Source organism: Podarcis tiliguerta (genome assembly GCF_965153285.1).
Source record: "Podarcis tiliguerta genome assembly, chromosome: 12".
In the NCBI taxonomy this organism is placed as follows: Eukaryota; Metazoa; Chordata; class Lepidosauria; order Squamata; family Lacertidae; genus Podarcis; species Podarcis tiliguerta.
The window spans coordinates 35,165,244-35,183,872 of record NC_139545.1 but is presented as its reverse complement, the minus strand read 5'-3'; the positions used below and the strand labels follow the sequence as shown (position 1 = coordinate 35,183,872).

Here is an 18,629-nt window from a genome sequence, read left to right as displayed (position 1 = left end):
GGCATTCTTTTGGAATTGACAAACCATAGTTACAACTACACCTACTCCTACAATGGAGATGGTAGCAGAGGGAATGTATTCACATTACACACTGAGTGCTGAAGAACAAAAAACGAAAGTAGCAGCTCTGACTCGTGGTTTGCCTGTTGAACATTTCAAAGCTCAAACCATGGCATTGGGTTCTAAACCGTGGTTAGCACAAACCATGGTGTGAGCTGAGCCCAGAGACTGCAGACAGCCACCAAAAAGAAAACAGCCTTGAAGAGGCTGTTGCTGTAGGTAAAATAAGGCATGTCTATGCTGCATTGGGATTGAAGCCTACAATGATCCCCGTTTTCAGTGAAATTTCAGTACGACTCTGGCAACAGCTCTCAAGGGTTTCAGGCAGAAATCTTTCCTCAGTCCTGAGATCCTAAAAAGTCTTAATTTTGATTTGTATGCATATACAGGGATCTCCCCGCTGCAAATCAAAGCCTTCTCCTCCCTGGTGCCCTCTGGGTTTTGTGGACAACATCATCCTTGTCCATTGACCATGCTGTCTGAGGCTGATGCGAGTTGTAGTCTAAAACACCTGGAGGCACCAGGTTGGAGGAGGTTGGTGTTTTCATACAAATTAGCTCAGGTACACCTGAGTGATGGGTATAAGCTTTGGAAGCTGCCTTGCTACCAGGCCAAACTACTCACTTGTCAATTCTTGTAATATTGCCTGCTCTGGCAACCACGGGCTGATCCCTTGCTACCTGATCTTTTTGACGGCAGGGTTTGAATTCGGGCCCTTCTGTATGCAAAGCATGTCCCTTTCCACTGAGCTACGGTCACTCCCTGCCCATGATTTGCATTTATGGCCTCTGCCAGGCAAATCAGATGATCTCCCGGGAGGCTGCCTTCCTTTATAGGTTTCGCTTCTAATCAAAACAGTGTGAATTGTGAACTGGGGTGGTGGCTGTGATGTGGTGTCTGAACGCTAACCGTGAAGAGTTGCAACTGAAAAAGAATCCTTTGCATTTATATTTTCTTTTCTTTTTTTCACCAGAGAAGGAAGCAGTATAGTCTATGCCAACCGTGAAGCAGTAATTTGCAGTATAATGTATAATGTCCCTGGAGTTCTTCCTTCGTAGTTTCCCCCCCACCCCTGACAAAAAAAGCATTTAGGGAGCAAAAACAATGGAAAGCTACCTGTGTGCATAATTCGCCCTCCCTCCTCCTTCAGATGTAATTAGAATTGCTAAGTGCAGGGAAGAGCTGTGTTCTTTTGTTCAGTATTAGACAGGTAATTTAAACATACAACGGAAATGCAGACTTAAAATGACAGCGGTAACAAAGGAGGGGGGAAATGAAAAGTTCAACTTGGATTTTAGTAATGAATCAAGCAGTAATCCTTTGCAGGGAGGGATTTCTTTTCCTGCACTTAGCAAAAATCATATAGATTGCATGTCAGAACAAGTGTACATGTGTGATTTTTAATTTGGTTATCCTAAAGCACGCAAAGTAGGGAAGCCTATCGATAAGTTGTAGAGCATCTGAAGTATACCCATCATTCAGCCCGTACACTGAGGTCCAGCTCCGAGGGCCTTCTGGCAGTTCCCTCCCTGCAAGAAATGAGGTTATAGGGAACCAAGCAGAGGGCCTACTTGGTAGTGGCGCCCACACTGTGGAACGCCCTCCCATCAGAAGTCAAGGAAATAAACAACTATCTGATTTTTAGAAGACATCTGAAGGCAGCCCTGTTTAGGGAAGTTTTTAATGTTTGATGTTTTATCGTGTTTTTAATATTCTGTTGGGAGCCACCCAGAGTGGTTGGGGAAACCCAGCCCGATGGGCGGGGTATAAATAATTTTTTGTTGTTGTTGCAGAAGGTCCCATGTTCAGACCCCAGCATCTCCAGGTAGGGCTGGAGGTCTGCTGCTGGTCCATGTAGACAATGCTGAGCTAGATGGATCTATTAAGAACATAAGGAGAGCTTGCTAGATCAGGCCAATCAGAGATCATCCTATTCTCACAGGAGCTGAACGGATTCCTGTGGGATTTCAACAAGCAGAACATGAGCACAAGAGCAGGCTCCCTTCCTGTGGCTTCCAGCAAATGGCATTCAAAAGCACTGCTGCCTCCAAACTGTGGAGGCAGAACTTCTTCTTCTTTGGCGATCATTCGTAGCCGAGTAAGATTGTCTTCCATAAACACGGTTTTAACAGTGAGTCCGTAAGTGACTGTGGAGGCCAATTCTGGATCCACATGTCCTTCCACCGTGGGGACATAGGTTTCCGGACGGGAGTTGATCACGGTGCGGGTTTGCTAAGCATGCCTTCCTCTTAGTACATTTCTCCCTTTCGTCCCGAGTTCGAGCATCATCAAAGTCCATGACACCTTTGGTAAAGGCTGTTCTCCCACTGGAGCGCTTACAGGCCAGTGTTTCCCAGTTGTCGCTGTTTATACTACATTTTTAAAGATTTGCCTTGAGAGAATCTTTAAACCACTTTTGTTGACCACCAACGTTACACTTTCCATTTTTAAGTTCGGAGTAGAGTAGTAGCTTTGGAAGACGATCATCAGGCATCCGCACAACATGACCAGTCCAACGAAGTTGATGTTGAAGAATCGTTGCTTCAACATTGGTGATCTTTGCTTCTTCTAGGACACTAGCATTAGTTTGCCTGTCTTCCCAAGTGAAGTGAGGCAAAGCATAGCCATCATGACTAGTAGCCACTGATAGCCCTTCCTCCATGACTTGGTACAAGGCAGCTTCCTATGTTTGTTGTTTGCCAAGCCATGATGTTTCTGCTATGAAAAGGATAGCAGGCTAAAGATAAAATTGTTCAGCTGGCTGGAAGCCTGTAGGAAAAAATACTCAATGAAAGGCGGGAGTGATGAAGGTATGATCTCAGGCTATATATGCTTATTTCTTCTGTTGCCTGGTAACTTCAGAACAATGGTCGGAGCCCCCTATGTATTACAGGAGCAGGGGGGTGCAGGGGGAGAACCTTTGGGGCTGAACTGTTGTAATTGCCTAGGAGGAACTTCTGAAGTGTTTTATGTTCCCCACTGATAGCTTTCTACTCTAAACAAACCCCCTATATATATTTTTTGAGGAAAGCTTTCTCGGGCTGATTGATGGCAAGGCATTGTTTTGCCTGGTTTGAGGATAAATGTTTAACTCTTCATGGGGAAGGTAATTTACCCGCATTGGAGGAATTCTCCATGCTAAACTACTTCTTTTTTTAAAATGTAATTAAAAGATGAAAGAAAAGTTGACCATAATGTTAATCCCTATAAGGTGGGGATATGACTTTGAAGTGGAAAGTTAACGTTTGAAGTGCTGCATGCTAGATTGTTCTGTTTTTGTTCCCTCCGTACCGGTGTGTGTTTCCTAGAAATGTTGTGCAGGCTGCCACCAAAGTGGAACAGGAGGTGGACAAAAATGAATTCTAACAGCTGCCCATGCAAACATGTGGAGGAATATCTGGCCTAGGCCTCCTAAATATGTACCACGGTTTGAGAACCTATGGCTTTTGGGCTACATCTTCTATATTTCCTGAACATTGGCAGCATCAAAAAGACTACAGTTTCCTCACCCCTGGTCCTACTCTGACTTAGCTGTAGCTCCCAAGGATATTTTCCCAATCCTGCTAAATGTGTACCTTTGAAATGGAATGAATGAATGAATGAATGAATGAATGAATGAATGAATGAATGAATAAATAAATAAATAAATAAAATGGAGATGTCAGAAATTAAACTTTGGAACTTCTTCATGCAAAGTGTGCTCTGCTGTTGAGCTCTGGCCTGTTCTGTAAACCACAGAAGAGTGGGATTTGAACTAGTAGATGCAGAGAAAATTGGATTTCCAGGCTGTTACTTCCCCCTCCCACAGCCATCACCTTGCATGCCTTGCTAATAAAGGTGGACATTTTCTCTAGCTGCCAGTATGGGAGAAGGTGAGATAATCTGTGGTCCCAGGAGCAGAAACTAAAGGCTGTATTTAGCCAACTTTTGCTCAGAATAGACCCATCAAAATTAATGGACCTAACTTAGTCATATTCATTCATTTTAATGTGTCTACTCTAAGACTTTAACTTGGATGCCATCCAATTATCACAACTATACCACAGCAGCTAAATGCCCATGATAGTGGGGATTCAGTATTTATCCTAAAAGTTAAAATGGTTTATTGTTTCGATCAGTGGCTGAAATAAACTTTTTTCGGATAGAAAAGGAGGTGCAGTAGGTTTAATAATTTATATAAACATTAAGCTTGTTTAAAAGCATGACATAATTTGGCCACATTTTGCATGTAACAATAAGCCAAGAACTTTGGCATAACAAACCATAGCTGTTTACGAGCTGGTAAGCAAAAGGGTAAGAGGGCAGTTCAGTGTTACATCCAACATGCCGTGCTTTGCTGTTGGCTTAAGAATCCTGACTAGAGAGAAACAAACTGCAATCCTGGTTTCAGATGTAATGCTAAGCCAGTCTTAGCCACCATGGTGCCCTCCATATGAGGTTGGACCACAGCTTCCAGCTGGAGGGCACCAGGTTGGTAAAGGCTGCCCTCTTCCTGCTTTCTGAGCAATATCAGATTGCATACAACATCATGCACCTCAGTATCGTTTATGGGCATCCCAAGGGCTGTAGGATGTGGCAGATCTCCTTCTCTGAGATCAGAAGCTCTGGTGTTGGATTCCCCCTCCCAGCTACTGTGGCAAGTTCCACAGCCCTAGCAATACTAGAGCTCTGACATTGGTAGGGGCAAAAATGGGGGTGTTGGGGGTGGATTGGAAGCATGCAGGTGGAGGATCAGGAGAAGAAGAGCTTGGATTTGATATCCCGCTTTATCACTACCCTAAGGCGACTCAAAGCGGCTAACATCCTCCTTTCCCTTCCTCCCCCACAACAAACACTCTGTGTGGTGAGCGGGGCTGAGAGACTTCAGAGAAGTGTGACTGGCCCAAGGTCACCCAGCAGCTGCATGTGGAGGAGTGGAGAAGCGAACCCGGTTCCCCAGATTATGAGTCTACTACTCTTAACCACTACACCACACTGGCTCTCAGAGAAGACATGGATCCAAAGTCCCCCAGCACATGCACAAAACAGAGGTTGAACTACACCAGTCCTGGTGTAGCACAATTCTCTTTATTTTCAATGGAGAGGGGAATACAGTGGTACCTTGGTTTATGAACATAATCCGTTCTGGAAGTCCGTTCTTAAACCGAAGTGTTCTTAAACCAAAGCGTGCTTTCCCATAGCAGCGGAGGACTCAATTTACAAATGGAACACACTCAACAGGAAGCGAAACGTGTTCTGCTTCCAAGGCAAAGTTCACAAACCAAAACACCTACTTCTGGGTTTGCAGCGTTCTTGATCCAAGTTGTTCATAAACTAAGCTTTGTACTTTGAATAGAGGTTGGGGGCGTGGGGAGTTAGTCCTGAACTGAAAAATTATGGCGAGGCAGGAGAACACTCCTCTAAGCCTGGAATAATTTGACCACAATAAGGAAATTTTGTCCGTGGTATGATTATTTTCCACCTAGTCTTTTGGACACTTTGGCACCCTGTTTGCAAACTTTAACAGTTCCAAAATACAGACGCGCTTTCACTAACGCCAAAATTGAATATACTGTGGTACCTTGGGTTAAGAACTTAATTCGTTCTGGAGGTCTATTTTTAACCTGAAACTGTTCTTAACCTGAAGCACCACTTTAGCTAATGGGGCCTCCCCTGCTGCTGTGCTGCCGGGGCACGATTTCTGTTCTCATCCTGAAGCAAACTTCTTAACCTGAGGTACTATTCTGGGTTAGCGGAGTCTTTAACCTGAAGCGTATGTAACCTGAAGTGTATGTACCCCTTCGGCTGTACTTGAGGGTCAATTTCAAAAAATTCTGCTGGAAAAATGGTTACTCCCATGTGGAGATGGCAGTATTCAGTCAGTGCCTCGTGTGCCTCTGGCTTGCACTGTTTATAAAGATTTGAGGAGTGAGGTTGTTACCCCTCTGTTATTGTCCATGTTGGGTCGCTCAACCATTGCTACTGTGTCCTTTCTTTTAGCAGATCAAGATGATCAGGTGACAGCAAAAACTGCAAGTTTTTTAGCTGGGGCAATTAGAATAAAATCTATTATTTGATTACTGATGTAAACCTCCAAAACATATTTGTATAGTTAAGTTTTCACCTCTATCTTCAGTACATTTTATTTTGTTTAATTGCTATGGCTAGTGGCTGACGCAAATAAAGATTCTTCTGATCAGCTCCTCTAACCCTGGAGAGAGCCCAGTAGGGCTTCGGACAGGGCAGATGAACTACCTTCTAGTTGTTTCCCAGGCCAGTCTTAGGATCACAAGGCAAACCAATTTTCCTGGCTTATCATTATGTGCAAATGTGGCCACTCAAAACAAGAAGCTTGCATTTACTTTCGGCATGATCTACGCCACCAAGATAAATGGGACCAGGAGGTTGGTTAAATTGTGCCCTAGGCATTTTTACATGTGGTTGGTGGTACCTAAGTGAGTTAAAGCTTTTTGACAAGGCCAAAATTATAGCGATCATTTTTTAAGTGACATTCAATTGTGCATTTAACAATAGCTTTATCTTTTTCCTGCCTCTTCCCTTCTTCCTCTTCTCCCCCACCCCTTTGCTATTTTAATTCTTCAGTTTTGTTCAGACTTTCTCTAGCAGTTATAAACATCTCCTTAGGGAGGCCTGCCTCCCACTCTTAAGAACTGAGAATCTCCATCTGAATTCCGGGGGAAAGGTAGCATGAGCTACAGAGTCTCCTCTGCAATTCCTTTGGGGTTTTTATGCCGTAGATGTCCTTGGTAGTTTTTCCTATGTGCTTTCCTGAAGACTGCATGCTCATCTGTTTTCAGAAGGGAGGACATTGCCTTTTGGGGGGCTTTTTTTTTTTACTAACAGTTTTTATACGCCACCCAATAACTGATATTATTTGGGCAGTTCACAATAAAATGTTAAGCCATCAATATAGATATATATATATTTTTAAAATCCAAACCAAGTAAAGCAAAACCAGTGCAAAGTAAGGTTATTTAAAAACCAGCAGCAAGATTTCAACACACCTTGGGAAACAAAAATCTCTTTTCTGGTGCCCAAACATCCATAATTTGTGTGCTAGGTAAATCTGTCTGAGGAAGGCGTTCCATAACCGGGGTGCCACCACCAAAAATGCCCTCTGTGTAGTATTCACCCATCACACATTGTTGGGTAGCATGCTGCTGGAGAAGGGCCTCTGAAGATGGTCTAAAGATCTGGGTACATAGTCCTGTTGTACAGCACAGTCATAGATGCATGTGTACATTGGCCTCTCCCCCCTCCCCCCAGACACAAACACACTTAATCTGAAGACAGCCATGTATCAGGAAGCTTTTAATGTCTGGTGTATTGTGTATTATGTTCTGTTGGAAGCTGCTCAGAGTGACTGGGGCAACCCAGCCAGATGGGCCGGATACAAGTAATAAATTATTATTATTATTATTATTATTATTATTATTATTATTATTAAGGCCATGGGGCATCACTTGCACATTGGTTAAACATTTGTTGAATGTGTTGTGGGGCTTCGTAGTCACTCAATGTAGATGTACGGCCCCTCCAGACACACTTTTAATATGTATTCATTATGCCTCATGCTTGTGGTTTCATGGTGGTTCTACACAATCCCACTTTCAATACTGCTTGTGCCTTCAAATGTTTTGGGGTTGAACACATTAGCTTGTTTCCTATCACCGCGTGTCCCGTAACTTCCTGCTGAAAACTTGCAGCTTGTTATACCACAAATATTCCCACTTAACTTGTTTGTTTTTCAGCCCTAGCTGCGCTGTATAATGCAAGGGGGCCCCTCCAAACAGCAACCGTGTGGTAACATTGGAAAAGCATTGCAGAACAACTAATGAAACAGAATAATATGTAATATAAATCCACCATTAATGCACCATTATTGGGTCAATGATGTGCAGCAGAATATACCAGCGAAAAATACCGGTATAGAAGAATTGCTATTCTTAAAAGCATAAGAAGGGCCTGCTGGATCAGGCCAGTGGCTCAACTAGTCCAGCATTCTGTTCTCACAGCGGCCAACCACATGCCTGTGGGAAATCAGCAAGCAGGATTTGGGTACAAGAGCACTCTCTCCTCCTGTAGTTTCCAGCAACCGGTGGAATGCGGGTGGCATTGTGGTCTAAACCACAGAGCCTAGGGCTTGCCGATCAGAAGGTTGGTGGTTCGAATCCACACAACGGGGTGAGCTCCTGTTGCTCTGTCCCAGCTCCTGCCCACCAAGCAGTTTGAAAGCATACCAGTGCAAGTAGATAAATAGGTACCGCTGCAGCGGGAAGGTAAATGGTGTTTCCGTGCGCTCTGGTTTCCTTCACTGTGTTCCGTTGCGCCAGAAGCGGTTTAGTCATGTTGGCCAGATGACCCGGAAAGCTGTCTGCGGACAAACGCCGGCTCCCTTGTCCTGAAAGCGAGATGAGCGCTGCAACCCCATAGTCGCCTTTGACTGGACTTAACCGTCCAGGGGTCCTTTACCTTTTACTTTTTTATCTTTATTCAGAAGCATTGCTCTCTCAAATTGTGGAGGCAGAGCATAACCGTATAGCTAGTAGCCAATGATAGCCTTCTCCTCCGTGAGTTTGTCTCATCTTCTTTTAAAGTCATTGAGGTTGGGGGCCCTCTTTGCTTCCTGTGGGAGCAGGTGCCATAGTTTAGCTAGGTGCTGCATAATCTTCCTTCCTCTCTGCAGCAAGAGCAGCATCCCCTCATTTGTTTAACAATATTTATATGCCACGTACTCAACAGAAGGCCTGCAAGTGGATTACAAAGAAGAATATGAGATGTGAATATTGTTTTCCCAAAAAAAATTTTTTGATTAAAAGCAAACGCTTAAAAAAGTTAACATTAGAAAGATTAAACATAAATAAAAGCAGCATTTAAAGAAAAGTATACCCATGAAAATTGCATGTTGATATTACATGCTTGGGTAGGCTTGCTGAGACAAATAATGTCTTCCTTGGCAGGAAAAGGAAAAGTACCTTGGTTGGATGTTACCTGCTAACTCTGTCCCCTCACAAACAATTACATCACTTTTATTTTTTTTTTAAGTATTATAATATTGATAGCATATGTTTGGAGCGGAATCAGAAAGCATTATCTCATCTGGGTTTTTCTGGAGCCAAATGATCATTGATATTGGCCTATAAAAACCAGCTGTAGTACTTCCATGGAAAATTCTAGGTTGTTTTTTTTTTTTTAATGTTCCGTTGTCTATGTGGATAAAAATGTATATATTGAGTGACTAGGTGGTGTTTTTTTTTAGCCCAGCGTTATTATGATAAAACGACGAGAGCTGTGTCTTAGTTCATATGAAACTGTCAGGCAGAGATTTAGAGGGGTTTTTTTTAAAAAAAAACACACACAAATAAATAATAAATAAATAAATATGCCTCTCCTCTCCTCAGTGTATTCTATTTATACTTTGGACCCATTTTCTGGCGTGTTCAAAGATAAACATGGCGACGATAAAAGATTCCATCTTAGGTTTTTTGGCAGGAGGTGGCTCCCTACAGGAACTTAGAGAGATTTAATTGGGGTGACTGATTATGGGGCTGGCTGGGAGCTGGGAGGAATCCACTCGCCAGCTCTTTCCGTCTCCTCCTCGATGCATCCAGCAGAGATACCTAGATAAGAACAGAGGCAGCTTTTGTGACAAAGAACGTAGGGGTGGAGGAGAAATGCAATTCAGCTCACATTTGCAGGCAAACTTACAGTGGTGCCTCGCAAGACGAAAAGAATCCGTTCCGGGAGTCTTTTCGTCTTGCGGTTTTTTCGTCTTGCGAAGCAAGCCCATTGACGGAGTAGCGCTATTAGCTAAAAAAGGGCTAAAAACGGCTTTTTTGGGGGGGGATTAGCGGTTTTGCTGCTAAAATGCTTTTAGCAGCTTAGCAATTCAGAATAAGGGGTTTTGGAGCAAAAAAAAAATTCGATTTTTTTTCGTCATTTTTCGTCTTGTGAAGCAAGCCCATAGGGAAATTCGTCTTGCGAAGCGCCTCTGCAGACGGAAAACCCTTTCGTCTTGCGGGTTTTCCGTCTTGCGAGGCATTCGTCTTGCGGGGCACCACTGTACTTAATTTTCACTTTCTTGAAACTATATCTGCACACCAAAACTCAGACACCCGTCGAAATTCTCACTTCTCCAGATTTCTCAAGCCAAGGAATGTGTACCAAAAATACATAAAAGCCTGTATTAAAATGCATGGCTTAGTGAAAAATCACCTGAAGAAATGCATTCGTTAAGGGGAAATGGTTCTGCCAAAATGTTTATGTTGACCAAAACTACATGAAAAGTGTACAGTGGTACCTTGGGTTACATACACTTTAGGTTACAGACGCTTCAGGTTACCCAGAAATAGAACCTCGGGTTAAGAACTTTGCTTCAGGATAAGAACAGAAATCGTGCTCTGGCGGCGTGGCAGCAGCAGGAGGCCCCATTAGCTGAAGTGGTGCTTCAGGTTAAGAACAGTTTCAGGTTAAGAACGGACCTCTGGAACGAATTAAGTACTTAACCCGAGGTACCACTGTATACTGGAAGAAACGAACACTAAAACGCTGCTGGATTTTCACAAGGACTTGCTTCTTTAAAATCCTCAAACCGGTGCAGAAACATGGCAAAGTGAACTAAAGAGTGGGGGGGGGTGAGAAACTGAGCGAAACCAAAATTCACCCATCTCTACAAGAAAACAATTCTCTATTTTAGAGGGGTTTCTGGACTCCAGCTCCCATGAGCCTGAGCCCACACGGCTAATAGTCAGGGATGGTGGGAGTCTAGCAACATCTGGGGGGGGGGCTGCAGCCCCACCCACCCAAATCCCTCTCCCACAGAGAAAGCGCTGCCCTAACCAGGACTGCTTTGTGTTCTGAGGGGTGTTCCTGACAGGGGAGCAACAGCAGGCGGGCGGGCGGAATAAATGAGTATTGTACATGCAGGAAGACAGCCTCTTTTGTTGGCTACCTCCTTCCTCCACGGGTACAGTATTTCCTTTTGTTGGCCAATGCAAAGTGATCCGAGCCATTCCTTAATTCAGCTGGAACCATGGCCGAACTCTACCTAAAAAAGCTTGTTTGTGTGTGTGTGACCTCCGCCTGGCTCCTTTGATGCCTGCACTGCTCAGGGACAAAAATCACTCAGCGGCAGCAACAAAGAACTTTTAAAAGAGGGTTGGGAAGGATTTTGTTTGTATTAATGAAGTGTAACGTGAGTCAGGGAGGATGCAAGTCCTCCCTCACACCCCACCCCAGCCCTCTACCCCCGCTGGCGGAATATCAGTCCTGCCTTAAACTCAGATTTTGCCCAGGCTGTAAAATTAATGATTCCCTTTGGTTGTCCACGAGATCTTAATCAGCATTCAGTGAGGAGCTGGGCACAGGCTGGCTCTGCATTCCCAAGTTACTCAAATATCCCTGGTTCTGTTGATGGTAACGTTAATCCATCTGAAATACAATTGCAGCACAAGGATATAATTCTAATTTCAAGTGATTGTGGTGGTGGCACAGCCCCCGTTTATATGATTTTTGAGAAGCGTACAGGAGTTGTCTCACCAAATCAAAGAGAATGACTAGGGCATGGGTAGGCAAACTAAGGCCCAGGGGCCAGATCCGGCCCAATCGCCTTCTAAATCCGGCCTGCAGACAGTCCGGGAATCAGTGTGTTTTTACATGAGTAGAATGTGTCCTTTTATTTAAAATGCACCTCTGGGTTATTTGTGGGGCATAGGAATTCCTTCATTCTTTCCCCAAAAATATAGTCCGGCCCACCACAAGGTCTGAGGGACAGTAGACCGGCCCCCTGCTGAAAAAGCTTGCTGTCTCCTGGACTAGGGTAATGAATACAGCAGAACTTGGATTGAGCTCATCTCCAGGTACTTTGCCTGCTTCCCTCCTTATTTGTTAGTTTTGGCGCCCACTGCTGGCGGAAAGCAAAACTACTTGCGCTCGTTTAATAAAACTCTGCCTAAAAGTCACGGTGGTTGATTTGTGCTACGATGGGCACGTAGACATTCTTTAAATTGAAAACAATGGAGCGCGTGCGCACACCTCCCTTTGCTAAAAGCTTGCTGCTGTTGCTCATATGTGATAAACATGTAGCTTCAGAGGTTTGAGGGACACCAACAGAACACTCTTATACCCATAAGTCACATTGTGTCTAATTTGGGCTTACTTCCAGGTAAGTGTGGATAAGATTGCAGCCTTAATGACCTGCGCTAACGTGGATTTTGATCACTGGGGCTGCTCTTTCCTCCATGAATTCCTTCCTAGAAGAGCACTCGCTGCATCCATGACAGCCCAGCACCTAAATGTTTGTACGGGAACTGCATCTACAGCCCCTATCATAAACTCCAAACATTGAGATTATAATGCTAAATGCTATTGTCGGCCATTGGGGACCGTCTCTCCCTGGCCAATACCATCTTTGTTGGGACCAAGAAAAGGGTCTAATCTTACCTCCCAGCTCAGCCACTTCATCTTCTGTTAACTCTCTTATTCTTCAGCTAACGTGTTTCCATGTGACTCATTTAGCATCACGGCCAACTTTTGTCTTCATAGCACAGTCCTCTGCATGCTTACTCAGAAGCAAGTCACACTGTTTTCATTGGGGCTGAAGGGCCATGTAAAAGATAAATACAGCTGCAGCCTTGGTCTATCTGTTATTTTAAAACAAAGCAAAACAAACAAAAACCACCTCAAACAAGGCCTTTCACCACAAGGTGACTTGTGTCAATGCACAGAATTGTTAAGCCTTACTTGTATGATGTTCCTAAATACATTTTGAATCCCTGTGTTACAGGAACATGGTTGAAAAGCAGCTTGGGCATTGTGGAACGAGAAGGAAGCGAGATGACCTGGACGTATATTGCCCCACAGCTGGGATACTGGGTTGCAGCCATGTCCCCCACAAATCCAGGTGAAATGAGAGTTTTCTTCATTCCATAAATATCTGCACACCATGCTGTGAATGGGCCTGTGTGTTTCACTATAGTATCAGTGCACCTGCCATTTTAATTACCCACAAGGCCCTCCCAGCGTACTACTGCTCTAGGGCATTGTGGGAAGTATAAATGGTGGGCCTCTTGTCACTGTCTGGCGTGGGTGGCATCACTCCTGCTGCCTGCAGGAGCACCTACAGGGGACCCCCTCTGAGAAGAGGTGGTTTTAGGATAGCATGATTGGTTCAGCTGCGCTGGGTGCCAGCGCCACGACAATAATGTAGAATGGGGTGCAAGAGTTGGGAGCACTGAATTTTAGCATCACAGAGGGTGCCACTGAAATTTGAGAGACCAAAGAGTCTGCCCCTGTTCCAAGGCAGGGAGGGGTGCACACTAGGACCCAGAACCAGTCTGTCCCTTAAATGTGCACTCAAAAGGGAATTGGAAGGCTCTGTATTGGTTGGTTTGCTTTTCTTCAGCCTTTTCAACTTTTTCTCTTCTAGGTCCCGTTGTAACCCAGGACATAAGCACTTACCACACAGTGTTTCTTTTGGCTATTCTAGGAGGGATGGCTCTGATACTTCTGGTTTTACTGTGCCTCCTCTTGTACTACTGCAGGTAAAAAAAAAAACCTCTCTTTTTTTTTAACCAATTAAGAGTTTTCCAGTAAATTTTCCATCCTACATTGCAAGCATCCATTTAAAAAAACAAAACACAACCTAATTACATTGTCCATCTCATACTTCCTAAAAGGGTCTTCGTATACAGTGGTGCCCCGCAAGACGAATGCCTCGCAAGACGGAAAACCCGCTAGACGAAAGGGTTTTCCGTTTTTCAATGCGCTTCGCAGGACGAATTTCTCTATGGGCTTGCTTCGCAAGACGAAAATGTCTTGCGATTCTTGCGATTTTTTTCGCTCCCCACCCCCTTTTTCTAAGGCGCTAAGCTGCTAATAGCCTTTTAGCAGCTAATCCGCTAATCCCTTAAGCCTTTAATAGCCGCTAATAGCCGCTAATCCGCTAATAGGGTTGCTTCGCAAGACGAAAAAACCGCTAGACGAAGAGACTCGCGGAACGGATTCTTTCCGTCTTGCGAGGCACCACTGTACTGAGCATTTTACGGTCCATAGCAGTAAGTCACAATATCGGGACCACTGATGTTTGGGCAGGAGGTCATGTCAAAATGATTTGGGGTCTCTGGAAGTTTCACAGTTCAACTTAGTCTTGCTGTAACCATGGTAAGAGGATATGAAGTCCCTATGAAAGTGTATTGATTTTGCTGTCCTTCTAACTCGACTCACTTCTTTAGCTTTTCTACTAAGGATAACTCTCGTACCTTTGAACCACCATCCTTGCAGCATGAATGGGGATTTCTGGCCCAAATGTTTTGCTGCCAATAGGGAGGAAATTAAGTATAATCTCCACTGTGTTTCCTCAGTTTGTGTACAGAGATCATCCCATTTTGCTTTAATACTAGGGGGGAAAGAAACATTCCATCCTAATGAGTGATCCTTTAAATTTTATCTCCCTTGGCACAGAAGCTCACAAAAAAAAGAAAAAAACCATTAGATCCCTAGGAGCACCTTGAGTGAGATAAAAACAAGAACTAAATGATTGGGTCTGAACCATCTGAAACTTAATTCAGACCGATGTCCCCTAGTTGAGCCAGTAACTGATCGGTTTGAACAGATTATGCATTTTGTACAACCCTACAGTTGCCCATTTCTTAAATTGCTTAAATTTTCTTTCCTCTGTGGTATAAAAAGGGGCACAATGGGGAACTAGGAGTCACTGCCATTTCCCCCATGTTACAAAAGGCTGTTACAAAAGGCTGGCTTTACAAAAGCGGGTTATCAATTTCATTTAAACCATATGCAGTTCTTTAGAAAAGGAAGCACTTTGTAATAGTGATCTTGGTCCCAGTTCAGTAGTCCACATTCAGTTTGCAAACCGGAACAGACACTTCCAGTTTTCCATCATTCAGGAGCCAAAACATTCAGGAACTAAGCTGTTTGACTTCCAAGGCACAACTGAATATAGAAATAAAATGTACAGGCAAATCCAGCCTCACCTACCCTACTAAAAAGATGGGCACAAAAATAGGCCACAAATATACAATTTAAGGGCCAAAAGCCTGGGTAAATAAAAATGTTTCTGCCTGGCAACCAAAAACAGATATAGATGGTGATGGGCATGCTTCTCTAGGGAGAACATTCCACAAACAGGGGGCCACCACTAAGAAAACCTGTTCTCTGTAGAGCTGTCAGGTTGGAACCCTGAATAGGAGCATTCACTTAACAAAAGACAGTATCTTGTTGCAGGTGCTAACTATTTTTGTTCTCTTTTTACGATAGGCGAAAGTGTCTGAAGCCACGTCATAAGAAACTGCAGCTGTCCTCAGCGCTTAGTGGCGCTAAGAAGGATCAGTCAACCTCTATGTCCCACCTCAACTTGATATTTTCGCGCCGCGAGTCAGAATTTCCTGGCGGGTTGTCCGTTGCCAGCAATGGACACACAGAATCCTCCGGCCACAAGGAGCTGATGGGGGCCGTGCGCATGGAGAAAGTGTGCTCGGGGGGAGAAGCAGATATGCGCACTCCCATGCTCAAGCACACATACAGCACCTCGCAAGAGTTTAGTTCCCGAGAAGAGTTGCTTTCCCATAAGGAGAAGGACCAGAGCCGTATGTCTCTGGAGAACATGGCCTCTAGCGACACTCTGCGAAAAGACTACCTTAAATCAGTGGATAGCTTTCCTATAAACCCCAGGAAATCTATGGAGGCATCAGAAGGGTATGACTCCCCTGACAAGGAAGATCACAGGAGGAGTTACAGTGCAATGTTGACTCGGCCTTTATTTGAGAAGCCAGAGCAGGCCTCCATGAACCATATTTCTACAGGAAGTAAATACAATCTTCAGGAGCAACTGTACCCCATCCCTTCAGCACCCGAAACAGAACTGTTAGACTGCAGGCCCAGTGAATGTATGATGTCTCGCTCTGTTGACCACCTCGAGAGACCCACTTCCTTCCCTCGGCCAGGTCAGCTGGTCTGCTGTAATTCTGTTGATCAGGTTAATGACAGTGTTTACAGAAAAGTATTGCCTACGCTGGTTATTCCAGGCCATTATATGAAACTTCCCGGAGAACATCCTTACATTAGCCAGCCTCTGGTTGTTCCCACCGACCAGCAGATCGACATAGAAAGGCTCCAGGCGGAACTGTCGAGCCCTCATTCTCAGCTCTTCCCACACTCGCAGCAACAGATGCAGCCCCAGCAGCTGGCTGCTCAAGCAATATCTCAGCAGCATTTGCAGGAAGCTGGAGCAAGCGAATGGAGCACCCAGAATGTCTCAATGTCTGAATCCGTATCCATTCCGGCATCGCTCAACGACGCCTCTTTGGCGCAGATGAATAGCGAAGTGCAGCTTCTTACGGAGAAAGCTCTCATGGAGTTAGGAGGAGGCAAGCCTTTACCTCATCCTCGGGCGTGGTTTGTTTCTCTCGACGGGCGCTCCAACGCCCACGTTAGACATTCGTACATCGATCTTCAAAGAGCTGGGAGGAACGGGAGCAACGACGCCAGCTTGGATTCTGGGGTGGACATGAACGAGCCCAAGTCCGCCCGGAGGGGAAGGGGAGATCATTTGTCCCTGCACCAAACCCACCTGCAAGTTCAGGTACATCCGCAAAAGGAGCAGAAAGCTCCGGACAGCACAGCTTACACGCAGCTTGTGTATTTGGATGATATGGACCAAAGTGGCAGCGAATGTGGTACAGCCGTTTGCAGTCCGGAAGACAGTACTCTAAGGTGCCTCTTGGAGGCGGGGAGCAGAAGGACAGGCAGCCAGCTGCCCAGCCTGCAGGAGGAGACGCTAAAACGAACAGTGGAAAGTTCACCAGAGCCCTTAACGAGCCCAGAGCACGGAATGACTGTCCATAACGAAGCTGAAGATGAGGAAGACGACGAGGATGACGACGACGACGACGATCAAGGAGAAGATAAGAAGAGTCCTTGGCAAAAGCGAGAGGAGAGGCCACTGATGGCGTTCAACCTCAAGTGAGCTTCGGTCCATTCCTCTTTTCCCCCACCGACCCAGGGGAGTATTAAAAGTTGCCAAATATTTCTTTCGGCGGATGTTCTCAGTTTGTCTGTGGAAGGGGGAAGAAAAAAGGGGGGGGGCGAACCCTCAGGGTGGGGGCAATGGAGGAAGTGCAAAGAATTACTGTGCAGATTCAGATAGTTTCTCTGAAGAGGCCGCGTGAGGGACGCTTCCTCCGAGAGAGCTTTTCAGAGTGTGACTCTTGATTCCATTTACTTGACATCAGCCATCAAGGACCTTTGGACATGTTTGGCATGTGGTATGGCGGATTATGACCTCAGATTTCCCCGAAAAGGGATCTATGTGAAACTTCATTGCGTTTTCTTAAATTCAATTGTATCATGACAGTGCTACTGAAAGGGTATCTTTCATTAGACTTTTTGACACTTGACGTCTACCGATATGCATTATCTCCAAGGAAGGCTATGCATTGCTGCTTTTTAGTAACCCTTTTTTTGCGTAAACTATGCTTTTCTTACTTATGTACAAGGTAGTTGTTAAACATTTTATGTCCTTACGATAAGTCTGCTCAGCAACTGATTTTTACCTACACAAAAGCCTGAGTAGAATCTCTTGGTATTTTGAAGAGCCTTTTTTTAACGAAGCCAAACTGAATTTTAAAGTCAGCTGCGATTCCTCTGGTTCCAATCCCCCACTCCCAAGTGCCTTTTTTACAGGAACAATGAACAGCCCCTTCTTTTTGCTAGCGCCTTGAATATTCAGATTTCTTTCTCTTCCTAAAGCTTTACATTTTCTTTTAAGGACTGCATGCCATCAAATGTCTGTGCTGATGGGCCTCCTCATTTCACCGCAGTGTGTTCCCTAGTTATGGTGTGTACTGTGGATTCTGTTTAGCAAAGATAGGCTAGAGGACATCTTTGGAAAAGCAAAAACCCGAAAGTAGCCAAGAAGATAGTTGCAATGACTGTAAATATGGTGTATATAGGCTGAAGTAACATGGACTATGGACCAAGCAAATGGACTGAATGTGTGTTTTAGAGAGTTCGGGCAAAAGTTATTATGTACTATCCAAAAGTGCCAGATAAACACTTCTGTGCTTTCTCTATATAAAGCTGCTTGGTTATCCAAAAATTATAATTGAAAAATAAACTTTTTAAAAATTTAGGGTTTTTTTTTTAATTCCTCCTTTTAGTTGCAGCATTATTATTATTTACTAGCAATTTGAACTCTACAAAGTGGCTGCTGAGGTTGGTGTGCTTGAATTCTATCACTTAATTCTCATGGAATCTCAGTGTCCTCCTTGGTTCATCTGTGGCAAGGGAGGGGCAATGCCAAACACCCGGCTTTCCATTTGCCACTGTTGCGGAAAACATTGTGGACATAGGAGGTAATTGAACACAGAAAGTCCGCTGACAGTGATTCAAAGGCCAAAGTACAGCTCTTAATGCAGAAGCCGAAATGCAGTGCAACCATATAAACCCTGTACATTTCCCCGGGGGGAATTTTAATACCTGTTGTGTTGTTTTTTGAAAGAAAATTCAAGGCAATTAAAATTAACATTGCCATCTGTTTTAAATGGCTCCCT

General features: G+C 44.4%; 1 protein-coding gene across 3 annotated transcripts in view; it reads left to right on the top strand.

Moving 5' to 3' along the window:
- FAM171A1 (family with sequence similarity 171 member A1) overlaps positions 1-18,208 on the top strand; it is a 68,781-nt gene extending 50,573 nt beyond the window's left edge. For all 3 annotated transcript variants that reach the window (XM_083405746.1, XM_083405747.1, XM_083405748.1), the window contains exons 6-8: positions 12,845-12,961; positions 13,487-13,601; positions 15,337-18,208. In XM_083405746.1, the coding sequence (XP_083261872.1) occupies positions 12,845-12,961; positions 13,487-13,601; positions 15,337-17,044 (1,940 nt within the window). In that variant the 3' untranslated portion in view covers positions 17,045-18,208. The remainder of the gene's footprint in view (positions 1-12,844; positions 12,962-13,486; positions 13,602-15,336) is intronic.
- The last annotated feature ends 421 nt before the right edge of the window (positions 18,209-18,629 follow it).